At 35.0% G+C, this 16,719-nt stretch overlaps 1 protein-coding gene and 1 long non-coding RNA gene across 5 annotated transcripts in view; one reads left to right on the top strand and one right to left on the bottom strand.

Moving 5' to 3' along the window:
* The window catches only part of CAMSAP2 (calmodulin regulated spectrin associated protein family member 2), a 112,749-nt gene that overhangs the window by 14,339 nt on the left and 81,691 nt on the right, over positions 1 to 16,719 (bottom strand). For 2 of the 4 annotated variants that reach the window (XM_078078249.1, XM_036086702.2), the window contains exons 5-9: positions 14,546 to 14,578; positions 11,436 to 11,577; positions 10,998 to 11,137; positions 3,864 to 3,957; positions 2,158 to 2,251 (exon numbers count right to left, since the gene is read on the bottom strand). In XM_078078249.1, the coding sequence (XP_077934375.1) occupies positions 2,158 to 2,251; positions 3,864 to 3,957; positions 10,998 to 11,137; positions 11,436 to 11,577; positions 14,546 to 14,578 (503 nt within the window). The remainder of the gene's footprint in view (positions 1 to 2,157; positions 2,252 to 3,863; positions 3,958 to 10,997; positions 11,138 to 11,435; positions 11,578 to 14,545; positions 14,579 to 16,719) is intronic. The other 2 variants (XM_078078250.1, XM_078078251.1) reach the window with 1 other exon arrangement.
* LOC144382611 (uncharacterized) lies at positions 2,240 to 6,347 on the top strand. The gene is made up of 3 exons (XR_013449915.1): positions 2,240 to 2,371; positions 3,851 to 3,992; positions 4,976 to 6,347. It is a non-coding gene; the product is annotated as an uncharacterized LOC144382611 (long non-coding RNA).

Below are 16,719 nucleotides of genomic sequence, written 5' to 3'. Positions count from 1 at the left end.
AAAAAGTGCAAATGAAACAACAATATTGTGTTCTTACTATTTAATGAAAGCTTCATCAGTGAGCTTTTCTAAAGGCAACAATACCTGGAAAACTTGCATAACCTTGTCTCCAAAGCAAATGCTTATCTGCTTCCGTGTGCCTTTCGCCCCTAAACTGCACATATTTTCTCTCAGAGGACTATCAGGAAATACTCACCTGCCCCCTATCATGTTTGTTTCTGTTATCCCTCCCTCTAACATCACTGCCCCTGTTTCTACTCTCCCTTACATCTATGATAGGAGGCTAATCCTGAAGATACACAAGTTAGTAATTAAAATATATTCACTCTCTTCTTCTCCAGATAATGGCTAAAGTGTTTTAAATTCCTATGAATTGCCTCACTTTCACATCCGCATAGAAAATTTTGACCTGGTATAACTGCTGAGCAGGTTAGTGGTCAAGTGTGTGGATTAGCTGCTACAAATGTTCTTTGCTTTGCCTGTCTTCTTCCTTTGTTTTCCCCTCACAACTTCATTAGGGTCACTCACATTTGTACATGGGACTGCATTATTCTCAGGAAGAGTGGGAACTTTTTACTCCTTCCTGAAAAGTTCTACAGTGGGAGAACTCCAGTGGACCACGTGGGGACTTACAGAAATGAGAGGATTAGTAGGATCCTAGAATGTCAGCTACACACTGTCTCTTCAAGGAAAAGAATTTAGACATCCATCTGCTAGGAAAAATGAGTAAGGGCAGCCACTGAGATATCTGAGAAACAGAAAAGAGACGAGTCTTCCAGAGGGTCTTAAGACATTTTCCACTGTCAGAAATGTGAAGACGGTCCAACTAAGGTTCCTAAAAATAGTAATTTTGGGATAATCTAGCCTCAAAGCAGAAAGTTTCAGAGATTTTAAAGATTTAATAGTACAAGAGTCATAACCTAGAATACTGAATGTTTTCTAAATTTTCAAGGAAGGAAATGTCACTATATAATCAACCCAGGAAAACACCAAGAAAATTAATGTGTAGAAAAAAGTTTCCTGTAGGAAAAAATATAGAGAAGCTCCTAGATCAGCAATATCCTAACTTAACCTCTTTTTGTAAAATCTCAGGCATAGTTACAGAATAGAAAACTTAATGGACGTAGTAAGACAATCCATAGTAGTAAATCAGAGGGTAGGGAAGGAAAATGCTTTCTTAATCTGTAGGAAGGACTTTAGAGACATCAGCCAGTCCAGAGGTAAGAAGCCCTACAGAGGCAGTAAGAGTACCGAAAGGGTTCTGTCAAGGTTCCAGTTTTACACCCATTAGCACCCACTTGAGAGAGAAAACTTCTTAAATGTGTGAAGTGGGTGACAGCTCAGTACAAGTTCATATTTTTATGTTAAGCCAAGAATTCATAAAGAAAGTACTTTCAATTGCTTGTTCATCATTTTTAAAATGTAGTTTTAATGGATCTGCTTGGATTTCTGAAACACTGCAAAATATAACAATTTTAAACTTAAACAGATAAATTAGGAGTCCAAAGTCAATATAAATTTTAGGTTCTAATAAATACACATAAAAAACTACTTATAGGATCTGCTGAAAAACATTTTTAAACAAACTCATGTGTCTATCATATGTTTGGGTCAGAAGTCAGAATTATCCTGATAGTAAATTTTTACTTTGCTCTCAATTCAGTTCCTGATATGAAGAACTAAAGCATCAAACATAAAGATTCAGTATTACAATAAACATTCTATTGTGATTGTTGTTTAGCTACAGTAACCAGCAAACAAAACAAGGGAAACTACCCCAAAGATTAAAAAAATAAAAAAATTTAAAAACCCAAATAGAAATTTAAAATTCCCCCCACCCCGAGGCCTATCATTTAAGCAGTTCTCAATGATAAATAAGTTTTACAGCAAAAATTTGGTTTTAAGTTGGTTATTTGAACCTCAGAATGTATTCTCCCACTTTTGAGTATGATTCATTAAAGCCTATTTATGAAACATTCTTTTCTGTGTAAATTCAATTACATTTAAGTTAAAACAAGCTGTAATACATGCTGTAAGCTAGTTAAAACTTACTTAGTTCAAAGTCCAACTGAAATTTTAAAAACTAATGAAATTTTATTTTGATTTCATTAGCAAATGGACTGGAAACCGTGAAAATGAAGTCATTCTGGACTCTACCTTGAAGTGAAGTCAGAACTACACGAACTGTCCAAGATGTTTGTTTTGGCTGCATTCAAGACAGGAATTGAAGGCATATCGTTCACAGGTTCAGCTACAGTAAAAGATAAAAGCCTCAAAATTATGTACTTAGCATGTTTCTACCATTATTTCAAGAACTTCCATTTTCCTATTGTAGCATATTGAGAATTTTCTTCTTAAATAATTTTCAAAGGTAAAATTTAAAACTCTTCAAGTTCTGGCTTAAAAAATTGATTAAGGCTAACTGGGGGGAAGGAAGTGGGGGGAGGCCTAACAAAAAATACAGATATTTAAAAATAAATCTGAGTGTCTAATTTTGCTAAAGCTTTCATAGAACTTCAGTTATATATGGTAATTTTTGTTTCTTTATGAAATAGTTGATATTCTGGTAGTCAATTAATAGAGACAGAATTTCACTGGTCAATAATTAAACCCCCTGTAGAGTTCATATTTTTGTAAATAACTCTGGGGAAGACTCCATTTACGTTTTGCCTTTGAGACCTAATGTAATAGCTGTTGAATATTTTGAATAGTGGGCTTCACAGATAAAAATCACAGAACACAGTGTAAGTGAAAATTCTATATTAATTGTAAAAAGTTGTACAAATATTGTTTATGATAATTACTGAAGACGCCTGTCTTTATTACATGGCCTTAGGGAAGGATCTTAACTTCTTTGTAGGTACTTTGATACATAATGGTTCAATAATCAGAATCTGCCCTAAGCAGCTTAGAGATGGAACAGATGAAATACTCTTTATTGCATAGTTCACAGAATTTTGCCTGAGATGCAGTGGGCACGCTGGAAGCAAGCTCATTCTACTCACTACGGTGACATGCCTTTCTCTTGACTACATATTTTTTCCTCCTTCCTGATCTTTTTCTTTTAATTTTTTTGAGAGGGAGGAGATAGAGGAGAAATAAGGGTAATGGTGAGAAAAATACCAAAATTTGGAGCCAAGGAAAGCAGCTAAGTAGTTGGGAAGCACAATAATCATGTTTTGTGTTTGGCAGGACAGCCATTAGCAGCAGAAAGAACTGGTCCCGTAGTTATGCTGGAAGAAAAGTTCTTTAGTGGAGCTAAACTTATAATTTAAAATCCTTTTTCCCCAAGAGAAATAAACCTCTGGTTTCATAATGGAAGCAAAGGAAAATTTGTTTTAGAGAAAATGCAGGAAGATTTTTTGTTCTTTATTTCTAGGGATCTTTACAGTGACCCCTTTATTTTTTAGTTTTCTTATGCACAATCAATAGATCATGATATATAATAATCATAAAACATACCGGACTTAAAAATATATATATAAACCTTTTTATGGTTTAATGGTCAATTCAAATTGTAGGTTAAAGCCAAGACATCATTTAAGTGGATTCTGGGTAGGAATATTAAAAACTCAGCATCTAACAGGGAATAAAAGCTAGAGATGGGGGTAAAAGATGCAAAGAGAAGAAAGTAGGCCAAGAGTTAAAGCTAAAAATTCCACAACATAAGGCTTCAAATTCAGAGCTGTTCTCTCCTACATCATCTGTCTCATAGAGAATTTAGTAGCTTTAAATATTAAAATATTCAGAATTTATCAAGGCTAATAGCTGTTTTATAACAATAATAGGATTCCCTTGAACGGAATAACCAGGGGAGGTTAGATAAACTCTCCATTTTGTTTGTTCCCAGGAACACCTACTACCTCCTTGTGGACGAACGACACGAGGCTGCACAAACGAGGGCTTCACAACTTCGAACCACCAGAAGAGCTCTGCCATGAACACCAAGTAATTACTCTACGTAAGAGAGTTAAGAAAAGGAGAAAAATCAGGTAAGATTTGACCAGAAAGTAATGACAAATACAATTTTATTGTTTTACCTATTAAAATATAGGTTTAAATCTCATTCCTTCATTGGAGTATATCTAATCTAGGCTATTAAATCTGGGATAGAATATTAGTGCTTATAGGTAAAATTTATAACAGCTATGCAAAACCTCTTTGCTGCTTTTCTCTATATTTCCAGAACAGTAGTCCAATTTATGTGGCAGGCATGGGTACCTCTAACCGTAGAACTCTGAGATAACGTATAAGGCACTCTTCGTCCAAAGTCAATACAATACAAACAACTTAAACAGCCTCTGATGCTCTGAAGAGTGGCTATCATTTAAAAAAAAAAAAAAAAAAAAAAAGCTCTTTCCAGATCCCTAGAAATTTCTCCAAAACTTAATCAGGTATCCATGTGCTTGATGATGCTAAACTCAACTGTAATCCAGGCACTAAATAACAAAAAGACTCTACATCGTTATGGCTAATTAATAATTTTGAAATGTACATACAGAAGCATTATACAATTTAATATATCAACCTAACTTTGAAAAGTTATTAGTAAGTTAACAATGTCCTTTGCCTTTTGATTTATATTTGAAAATGTGAATAATTTTTAAAATATCTTAAAATTATCAGAAAAGACTGAGGGTCCTCAAAAGCACATTTCTAAAACAAGCTTATATTTTAGGATCATACATCATAAAAGCTATAAACATGAAGAATTACTTTAATTGTAGGCATCTGGTAAGTTTAAAAATTAACACTATACAAAATCTGCTTTATAATTATTTAAAATAATATACCTTTAAATTTGGCATCTAATAAATTATCATCAAATTAATATTTAATGAGGTTTTATTTCATATTAAATTTTAGTTTTGAAAATTATCATTGGAAATATGGGTGTTTTCCAATACCATGCCTTCCTCCTGTTTTTGTTGTTGTTGTTGTTGTTGTTGTTTTAAGATTTATTTATTTATTTTAGAGAGTGAGCCATAAGTGAGGAAGGGCAGAGGGAAAGAATCTCAAGCAGACTCCCTGCTGAGCGAGGAGCTGCCCAGGGGCTCAATCTCACAACCCTGAGATGATGACTTCAGCCAAAATCAAGAGCTGGACACTAAAACAACTGAGCGACCCAGGTGCCCCACTCCTACCTGTTAATGATGAATAATCCTCAGAGCTCTATATACTCTCATTTAGAGTTCATCTACTCTGTTTTCTCATATTTAAGCTGGTAACTTTCAAATATTCATCTTTTACCTCATAGTTCGAGAAGGCTAATTTGTATGTAGAAAAGAGACGAATCAAGGGTAACTCAGGTTTTTGTCTTCAGCAACTGATGGTACCATTTAATGAAATGGGAAAGATTGGGATAAATAGGTAGTGGAAGGAATCCTGAGTTAATAGCTTTGAGATATTCATTAGACATTTAAGTGGACTCGTCAGTAGTTGTTTGAATGTAGGAGTCTGGAATGTTATAGAAGATAAGGCATAATGGTGAACAGAATTTGGTAGGTTTCCTATTTTCAGCATTTGCTTTTAACTATAAATTCCCAGAATATTCAAACATTTATAGACAATGCTATTTTAAGCAGTCGTTACAATTTGTGATTTTTTTTTTAGAAAGGAAATGAGAATGCTCACAATCCCAAAGGCTGTGTGTTGGATTCCATCTCAACTTCCCGTCAGAAACTTTACATTCTTAATTATTTCTTTCTCCTATATATTCTTCCCTTCAACTGAATCCTTCCTACTTAGCTTTTAAACATGCTCAAATCTCCCAAATGAAAAACAAAACAAAACCACTCAGTAAGTTTCTCCTCACTCCCACCTTCTTACCTCTTCATAAACTTCTCTAAGGTAGGCCTATGCTAACAATCTCCTTTCAGCCTTCTGGCGCTCTCATCCACTCCAGTCTGGCGTATAGGGCACATCATTCCTCCAAAACAGCACTTGCTCAAGTCACCTAAGTAAGTCATTTGTTGCTAAATCAAACACATTTTTCAGTCTTCATCTTACTTGACCTCTCAGCAGCATTTGATACTCCTGATGTCTCCCCTCATTGAAAACTGCCATCCATGCTCATCAGCTACCAAATGACTCCCAAATGTATTAACTGTACTTACATATGCACTGGCCAAGAGAGGGTTTTCTCTTGGATATCTCAAAGGCACCTCAAATGTCTGGAATTGAACTAGTGATCTTCCCCACAAATCTGACCTTATTCCGGTTTTACCTCACTGAATGGCATCACTATCCCAATGTGCAACCATCAAGGATGCCTCCTACTTTCTCCCTCCTCCTATCCAGTTCATCACCAAAACCTGCAAATTTTGCATCCTGAATATTTCTGGAATCCACCCACTTCTCTCCATCTTCATCATAATTACTGATTCAAACTGTTTCCATTTTTTGTTTAGAACACAATAGCTTTTTATTTGACTATTAGGCCAAACAAAAATTTCAAAATGTAGCACCGCTCCCCCCACTTACACTGCTTTTGGGAAATGGGACTATGGGCTACAAGAGGGTAGAGGGTACATGATTGGGTTCCTTTTTAATTTTAATTTCTCCAGTTTCATTTAATACCACATTCTCCAGAGTTCCTCATTTTACCCATCAGACTATTAAGTTAGAAGGACAAAGCTCATGGTCATCATTTTATCTTCAGATTTTTTTTTTAAGATTTTATTTATTTATTTGTCAGAGAGAGATAATGAGCACACAAGCAGGGGGAGCAGGCAGAGGGAGAAGTAGGCTCCCCGCTGAGCAGGGAGCCTGATGCGCAACTCAATTCCAGGACCCTGGGATCATGACCTGAGCTGAAGGCAGACGCTTAACTGACTGAGCCACCTAGGCATCCCATGTATCTTCAGTTTTGTTGTTGTTGTTTTTTAAGATTTTATTTATTTATTTGACAGCGAGAGAGGGAACACAAGCAGGGGGAGTGGGAGAGGGAGAAGCAGACTCCCCGCCGAGCAGGGAGCCGGAGATGCAGGGCTCGATCCCAGGACTCCGGGATCATGACCTGAGCCGAAGGCAGACGCTTAATGACTGGGCCACCCAGGCACCCCTATCTTCAGTTTTTAAAACAGTGCCTGGTACGTAATAGATGACCAATACATACTTAATTGAATGAATGTATAAATGAATGAATAAATGTGTAACAAAAAAGATCAGTTGGCAAAATACCACACTGTTGACAAGGAGGGAATATCTCTGGTAATAAGATCATCATGATTTATAATTTTTCTTTATACTTACCTCCAGAGGATATATTCTAAAGCCAAAGTATAAAATTATATTTAAAGTATTGGTCCTAGGTTCCACTCTACTAGTATAGTTAACTGAAAGCTGTCTATATCTTTTGGAAAAATACTAACACTCAACTAAATATTTTAAGGACATATCACGAAACATGAGAGAAATGCAAATCAAAACCACAATGCGATATTACTTCACAACTGTTAGAATGGTTATCATCAAAAAGATAAGAGTAACAAGTGTTGGCGAGGATGTGGAGAAAAGAGGACCCTTGTACATTGTTGGTGGGAATATAAACTGGTACAGCCACTATGGAAAACAGTATGGCAATTCCTCAAAAAAATTAAAAATAGAACTACCATATGGATCCAGCAATTCCACTTTTTGAAAACAGGATTGAAGAGAAATCAGCATTCCTGTGTTCACTGCAGCATTATTCACAATAGCCAAGATACATACGGAAACAGCCCAAATGTCTGTCAGTAGATGAATGGATAGAGAAGATGTGGTGCACATATACAGTGGAATATTATTCAGCCATGAGAAAGAAGGACATCCTGCCATTGCAACAACACTGATGGACCATGAGGGCATTACGCTAAGTAAAATAAGTCAGGCAAAGACAAATTCTGTAGGATTACACTTATATGTGAAATCTAAAAAAACTGAACTCATAGAAACAGAGAATAGAGTGGTATTTACCAGGGACTGGGAGGCTGAGAAAATGGGGAGATTTTGGTCAAGGGGTAAAAACTTCCAGTTATAAGTGAATAACTGGGAATTCAATGATTATAGTTAATGAGATACTGTATTGTATACTCAAAAGTTGCTGAAAGAGTAGATCACCACAAAAAAGAAATGGTAAATATGTGATATGACAGAGGTGTCAGCTAATCCTTGGTGGTAAAATCATTTTGCATGCTTTAAACTTATACAACGTTGTATGTCAATTATATCCAATAAAGCTGGAAAAAAATACTTTGGTAAGATACTAAGTTTGGCCACGAGATGTCAGCATAGTAAGAGATAGTTTTCCCAAGTAACCAAAGCTTATAAAGATCATTTCTTTCTGAATTTATGATGATGAAACAGCAATCAATCAATCTGTTACCATATTCTAGCCATGATACCAAATAAATTTCATTTAAAACCTTTCTTTCCTTTTAGTTAAGACAGTCATGCAACTATATATTAACATTCTTAAATAATGTAAACAATGCAGAAGAATACATATATACAGAACATGGAATATAAAGAATGCTTCAACTACTCTCCCCCAAATCCTAATATCACACTCAGAAGAAACCACTGTTAACAGTTTTGTGTTTATCCTTCTAATCAACCTTTTTCTATGCAAAGATTTGCATACAAATAGAAAAAAATTGTTTTTAATATATAAATTACATCATGCTATAATGGTTGCTACCCACTTTCTTCACTTAATAACATCTTGGAGAGCTTTCCGGATCAGTAAAAAATACCTACACCTTCTTCCTTTAAACAGCTTGACTATATTATAAAAATACTTTGTGTCCCTCCTAAGATGAACTGTTTCCAACTATTAGTCTTAAAATATTCAATGGAAGTCAGAGTTGTGGTTCTAATAATTTAATAAATAATATAGAAAGTGACCAAAGCCGTTTCTGTAGACAGTTACCTATTTTTTTTTCTTAATCCCCTTTACTTCACCCATCCTTCTACCCACCTCCCTCTGGCAACCTACTAGTTTGTTCTCTGTATTTAAGAGTCTGGTTTTGTTTTTTTAATTTGTCTCTCTTTTTGTTCGTTCACTTGTTTTGTTTCTTAAATTCCACATATGAGTGAAGTCATATGTCTTTCTCTGACTGATTTCACTTAGCACTATACCCTCTAGGTCTGTCCATGCTGTTACAAATGGCAAGATCTCATTCTTTTTTTATGGCTGAGTAATATTTGTGTGTGTGTGTGTATACACCACATCTTTATCCATTCATCTGTAGATGGACACTTGGGTTGCTTCCATATCTTGGCTATTGTAAATAATGCTGCAATAAACATAGGGGTGCACCTATCTTTTCAAATTCGTGTTTTCATTTTCTTTGGGTAAATACCCAAAGTGGAATTACTAAATTCTATTTTTAATTTTTTGAGGAACCTCTCTATACTGTTTTCCATAGTGGCTTATCAGTTTGCATTCCCACCAACAGTGCACAAGCGTTCCTTTTTCTCCATATCTTCACCAATACTTTTATTTCTTTTCTTTTTTACTCTAGCCATTTTGACAGGTGTATCTGTCAGTTATCTATTTTAAATATGCCTGATTTAAGAAAATGTCTTTATATGTAGATCATGCTCAGACTAAGTCAATTTAAACATCAGGGCTACATATTATTATTTGGAATTCCAAGGTAAGCAACTTAAACAAATGTACTTGATCTTATGTCTCAATGTATTTAATGAAATGAATTCTTTGAGATTATAGAGGTAATATTTAAATTTTTTAAAAGGCAAGTGCCAGAGCAGGCATTAACAAGATATATATGGAAATAGTTATTTCCTATCTTCCATTTTGATAAAAATGGCAAGGTAGAACCTTCAAAATAAATGAATGTTTTTCTTCTGATGTGTCAGGTAGTGGGGAGTGGGCCCATTTTGGGTCAATAGGAATAGTGGCTCATTTTGGAAAGGCCTTTACCTTTTGCTCTTTCTTCTACCTGTGGTGATCCAGAAATGGGTGAAGGAAAAAGAGATCAGAAAGTAAGAATGTCAAGAACCACGAGGCACTAGTATCATGGTAAGAGGGGTCCATTAGCAGTTTCTATTAAAGTTGGTATTGGAACTGTGAGTAGAATGATACAAAGTTATTCCTCTCAGCCAGACTTAAAAAAATCTATTATAAGATTATCCATCCTTAAAACCCTAAAGCAGAACTGGTAAACTTTAGGCAGGTCTGTAAGAGATATGAAGGAACTTTGTAGCTATGAGCTGCTGGGAATACCAAGGTACTATGTCACATCACAAAATTCTGGAACAAGCGGCTACTGCTTAACTTGCAGCTCAGAAGCAGTTACGCATGACACATGTCTCTCTTCACCACTACAAAGTAAGTTCCACCGGCACATGGAACTTACCAACACAGGATGTTGGTTTTGTTCACTTAATTATCCCAACCAGCCCAAACACTACTAGGTGCTCAATAACTATTTCTTGAAAGAACGCAGTGAGCAGTGGCCTACAGCTCACAGGCAGTGTGTGGTATTCTGAAGCAAGGGGACGAATTCATGAAATTGAATTCCTTTTTAAAAGGTTCATTTCCAGACTATTTTAACATTTTCCTATCCCTTTGTCTTTCCCTAGGTTTTGTCTCAAGTCCTGGGACCTTAAGGATTCCTTCTTCCCACATTCCACAGTCCTGTTGAATGCTGAAAGTGACCAGAACTTCCGTTATGCTCCCAGCATACTATCACAGCATCTAAGATTCAGAAACATGTAGTGGCTTATCCTCTGTTTTGCTAACTTTAGGACAACAGGCAGTTTTGTACCACAACTTTTAAGTTTAGTTTTGTCTTGTAAAAGAAACCTGTAGCTAACAGTGCGTTAAAACCTAAAATAAGCAGAAAAATAAAACTTTCTCCAAAAGTTCTTTTGACTGATACTACAGTTAATTTGTAAGCTTATAGTGACTATGCCATTTATATATCTAGTTATATTTTTTTTCAAAAACCTCAAAACAAAACAGAAACACCAAGAATTATTTAATTCACCTTTATGGATGAAGCAGCATACAGCATATCTTCCAGGGTGAAATGGCAACACTGGTTCAGATATTCTTGGCAGAATTCTTGGACCAGCTGCAGGTTATACAGGCTATCAGCCAAAGACATGGTTTCTTTCAAACAAATATCTTCAAACAGGAAAAGAGCAAGGTGATGACTGTGGGTTAATTTGATAATATACATTTCATATCTGTTTTATAGTTAGTGGCTTAGTACAAATACACAATTACGTGGAATCTGTTTTACAAACACATACAAATAAATATAGGGGCTGCTACACAGGAAGACTTCGCACTGCTTTACTAAACTGTCTTCCTCAGGATTATATATAAATTTTTTTAAGCCTTCATTACTTATTAAATACTGTTGTCTCAATACTTGTCCCCACCTGTCTAAATCCCAGAAATATTTCACTGGCACACTCACCCTCTAATCTGACAACAGCAGGACAGTAAAAATGAATAAGAGCAGCTAAAGCACAGCCGTCTGTACCGTCTTTCAACAAATTTTCTACCAATGGAATGCAGGGCAGTTGCTTGAGCAATGTCTGCTCCTTCCTATAACGAGCCTACAATATAAAAAAAAAAGAGATGAAAATAAATACTAAACAATATACAGGAAAAAAATAGCACTGTAGATTCTAATGTACCAGTAATATACGCCAAGAGAGATGAGAATTATTCAGCAACATCCTTCTTTTCTAAATAATACTAGACATTACCAAAGTAAAATACAGAGCAACAGCATTATAGTTTCAAAGTACTTAATATAACATTATATTGCCAATTTACATGACCTTTAGGCTAAATATTTAAATATAAAAGCATCACAAAATAGATTCTGAACATTTTGTATCCAAATCATCAGTTATGTTCTTTTGTAGATAATAAAATTCATTTATTTTAATGTTGGACTTAATTTAGACCACAAGTTCTTATATGCGAAGAGCAAGAGTACTACTAGAGCATAAAGAATTATAAGAGTTCTCAAAATTGGGGAGCAGGTATAAGAATACGATACTATTCTTACAGGAAATTTGGCAATAAGAAACATCACTTTGAGGAACTAGAATATCACCAAAATATTCTGGTTTGGTATTTGAATGTTAAGATAACGTAAATAAAATGTAACAACTTTGAAACTGAAAAAACCAACCCAACTGAGGTTTCATTCACCAATAACAGAGCATATACAAGGATTTCTGCTCCCTCTCAGAAAAACAGAAGAAATCTTTGTTTTTTAAGGACTGCTTGGTGTGACTGGATACAAATTTATAAGACAGTTCTCTAAAAATGAAACATGCTCTTAAGTCAGATTACCTGGGTTCAAATCCTGGTTCTGCCACTTACTAGTTCTGTGATATTGGACAAATTACTTAAACTCTCATTTCTCAGTTTCCCCATCTGTAAAATGGGGATAATAATAGTACCTACTTGATAGGACCACTGAAGGATGAAGTAAGGTGCTAGGCACACTGCTGGGGACATAGTAAGCAATAACTAAAGGTTTGTCTGTTATTAGCTGTCAGCTCTCCCAAAGCCAAGAAAACAAAGCTGAAGACTTAATGAAAATGCATACTGAAGTATTTTATTAGAAAAATTTATTATTATATTGGTTACTGGTATTTAAAGTTTTTTAAAAGTAACCAAAACTAATTTTTCTTCTAACTCCATCTGAACTGGTTATCTATATTTTATAATTAAAATATAATTATGAGGGGCGCCTGGGTGGCTCAGTCGCTAAGCGTCCGCCTTCGGCTCAGGTCATTATCCCAGGGTCCTGGGATCGAGCCCCGCATCGGGCTCCCTGCTCTGTGAGAAGCCTGCTTCTCCCTCTCCCACTCCCCCTGCTTGTGTTCCCTCTCTCACTGTGTCTCTGTCAAATAAATAAAATCTTTAAATATATATATATATAATTATGAAATAAAATACTTTTGTGAGAATAAAAACAGAAAAATAATTTACTGAAAGGGAACATTTATGATTTGGTGGTGAGGTTAAACTTCCTTTAAATGATATCCCTCAGAAAAGTATATGCATTAATGAAGAAAGAAATATTTATTCCTATTTCTCTTTGGCTACCCAAGAACAAGATTCATGGAACATTTTTTTCCTCTTGAAATACTCAGCTTGTTCTTTTTAATCAGTGCACACTAGACATATGTATTTAATGGTATGTTCCAAACCCAAGAGTACCTATATTCAAAAAAAATTACGTACACACACTATATAAATTCTTTAACTGATTACTGATTTTAATATCCTTAGAAACCTTCCTCACTTTGCTGCTAGTAGAGTTTAAAATTCAAACATGAAAAAATAGCAGAGAAGAAGTGAAGGGAAGGGTGAGAAAGAAGAAATCAACCAGTAGCATCTTCTAGCCTTAAGTTACCCTTCTCACATTTAGTAAGCCACAGTTCTAGATCCTTACACTCCTTTCTCTGGCCAGCTAGAAACAAAATAGTCTCCCTCTTAGAAATCCTCTAACTTGGCTGGCTGGGCTCATTCCCAAACTCCCAGATCTCTAGGAGTAGCCTGTTTTCAGCCTATAATCTGAACTGGACTGAGTTGAGCGCCCAGGGTCATGGAATAAAAAACTGAATTGTGATTTGTCCTACTGCTCTCTGCCAAGTAGCACTTCTATACAGGGCACACACACATACACAGAGCCTTATAAGGCTTTAGCAATAAATGTAGATGGTTTAGAATAGACTGATTATTAGGGATTTATGAGCAGCATGCTAAAACATTTTCCTGAAGATTACATCCTAAAAGATGTATCAGGTAAATCAACTTTTAATCTTGAAGTCATGTACAACTCCCATTTGAAGTTCATGAAAGTTGTCATCTTTTATACTTGACCTTATTATATGGTTTTATAAACTTGCTGTACGGAAACATTCCCTGTTCTTTCTACAAACTGAGAAATCTGGTATTTAAAAGGGGCATCGTATTTTCTACCTTCCAAAAACTATAGTGTATTTCTAAATTATATATTTATTTCTGAGGGTATAAAATACTTAAGTGGTCTAACCACCCAGATTTAATCCTTAAAGAACAACCCTTCAGGTCAAATCAGAACCAAATATAGTTTAGGTACAATACTGGTATGGCCACTGAGAAAATGTCACTTTTTTATCACACAAAAAGTGTACCCTACAACTCAGGAAATGATTCCTTAGAAGAGATTTAAAAATACAAGTAATTTACATGTGCAATTCATATTTACTTTTCCTAAAGTTATTAAAACTAGTAAGAATCTCTATCCATGCATGTTTTTAACCTAGTTACTGGCAGTCTGTAAATATCAATAGGACTAACAAAAGAATGCTTATGCTTTAAACTACTTTTAAAGCTTCTAATCCAAACTTTGGCTAGATTTTTTAATCTTTTTATTTTATATTATGATCAAATACCTTAAAATCCAATCTCAATGCAGTAACTAACAGAATTATATGAAATGACTATACCAGCAAGACATAAACGATACCATTCTACAATTCTGGAGAGCAAACTGAAGTAGCTGGGCAAACTTACTGGAACCAGTTTCCAAAACCATTTGGAAGGAGACTTCAGAGAAAGCAGTGGGGAAAAAAGGGAAAGCAAAAGGTAAAGGGAAAATTCATCAGAATGATTTTTAATTAACAAGTGACAGTAAAGCTTCTGAGAGTGGAGTTCCAAATTTATAGTTCTCATATTTTTAAATGTTAATTGATATTTTAAAATATATAGGCTCCTAATGATAAAGACTTCCACCTTCTCCTCCCATCATCTCCTCTCCCAACACAACAATTCATTTTTCAGATACTCAGGATATCTGTGTACTCCGGCAGCAGAGAATTTTATTTCCAAGTTCTAGAATCACACATCATATTAAAAAGTAAATCTGTATCACAAAAGGGAAGTAGAAAGATTCCAGGGCTGGATTTGCAGTCATTATAATGCTTAGACATTAGTAAACCAAGTCTGATATGGCAGTTTCTTTCCAAAGAGAAAAGAAGACTATATCAGTAAGTGTATGAATAAAGCAAATAGCATTGTAGACTTGAACAAGATAATCATTTCTTTCAACTATATGAAGAATTTCTTTTAATTAATGGGATAGTGGCAATTCCTACTAAGATTTTTACAGTCTCTAAAGCACGTAGCTACTTATATAAAGAGAATATGTGTTATTAATTTTACTATCTAGAGGTATCCCAAAGAATATAATTTTACTTTAAAATGATGAATAAACTCATAATTTCAGTTAATATGAATAATTTGTGATTATCTTTGTATTTCCTAGCACAATCTCTAACAGCCCTGAATAAACATTTACTGAACAAAACCAAATTAAATGGGGTCTGAGTTAAAATTCATGTTCAACTTTTATGTAGAAAGTTTATTCTGCAGGGGTGCCTGGCTGGCTCAGTAGGTAGAGTGTGTAACTCCTGATTTGGGGGTTGTGAGTTCAAGCCCCACGTTGGGTGTAGAGATTACTTAAAAATAAAATCTTTAAAAAAAAAAGGTTTTCCTAAATAAAATTAACTGTAAAAAAAGATTATTTGGAAAATAATATATTTTCAAGAACTTCAAGAATCAGAAAAATGTCACCTCAAGAATCAGAAAAATACCAACTTTCCATAAAGAGATAACATGTCCAATAAGTTTTCTTTATTGCATCAGGAAGAATAACCTTAATAATTTTGTTGCATGTATTTTAATCTCTCATTTAACCAGAAGTTCTGGGCAGCTGCAGTTATGATAACCATAAAAAGTACAAGAACAGGAGCAAAGGAAGCCACTGAGAATGCATCAGCATCCCAATGTATAATAGAAATTTCAGAAACAGGGGTTTTCTTGTTTTTGAGACTGGAAAAATTCATTATACACAAACTGATAACAAGAAATTTATTGTGAACTATTAAAACAGGAGATATGCAAAGGAGTCTCTAATGGTTCTATATATCTGTATTTCTATATATCTTGTAAAATATTCAATAGGACTTTTCACTAATTCAGATGCTCTGGCCTTCCTCCCACCTCTCCACTGACCTAATTTAGTGATAGCAATCCTATTTGAGGAAAAAGGAAAACCATATAGATTGCCTAGCTGAAGGAAATAGGACTAAAAAAAGTAAATATACTAAAAGAACAAACACATATCTTTGCTATTCATGCTTATAACCTCATGCTTCCATAAGCTCAAATATATGCAAAAGCTCCTTGCTGAAGGATAACTGTATTTCTGAAGTGAACAGCAACTGCCCCCTCCTTTTAATTTTCTGCAACCTCAAATCCTGTTTTAAGATGTAACTATGAGACCAAAATGTTTTTAAAAGGGCACAGACAACTGGTGGAAAATTTTTTTATTAAGTCCTTACTGATGACAAAGACCAACCTGGGCAGTTCAGATTTTCTGGAATGGTTCTGATTTCCAGCATTCCTTTCTACTGTCTTCTTCACACGTTTGGCTCACCCTAAATTTTGGTTGTTTTAGGTCTTGCCATTAATACTCCCCAAACAGTTCTATGTCTTCCTCTGGATATCCACAATCACTCTGGGATTTGGGGTAATTCCTGAACTACTTCTGGGTGCTCTCAAGACACTTTGGGAGGATGCTGGTTTGACCTGGTCTTCACTGGAGACTTCATGAAATTGGAATTCTTTAAGGAGTTAATCGTAGTGTGACCTGTCATCTCATAATCCATTAGATTTAAGAATCTCTT

This window comes from Halichoerus grypus, chromosome 7 (assembly GCF_964656455.1).
Source record: "Halichoerus grypus chromosome 7, mHalGry1.hap1.1, whole genome shotgun sequence".
In the NCBI taxonomy this organism is placed as follows: Eukaryota; Metazoa; Chordata; class Mammalia; order Carnivora; family Phocidae; genus Halichoerus; species Halichoerus grypus.
Note: the sequence above shows the minus strand (reverse complement) of the source record. Positions and strands in the feature narration are given on the sequence as shown.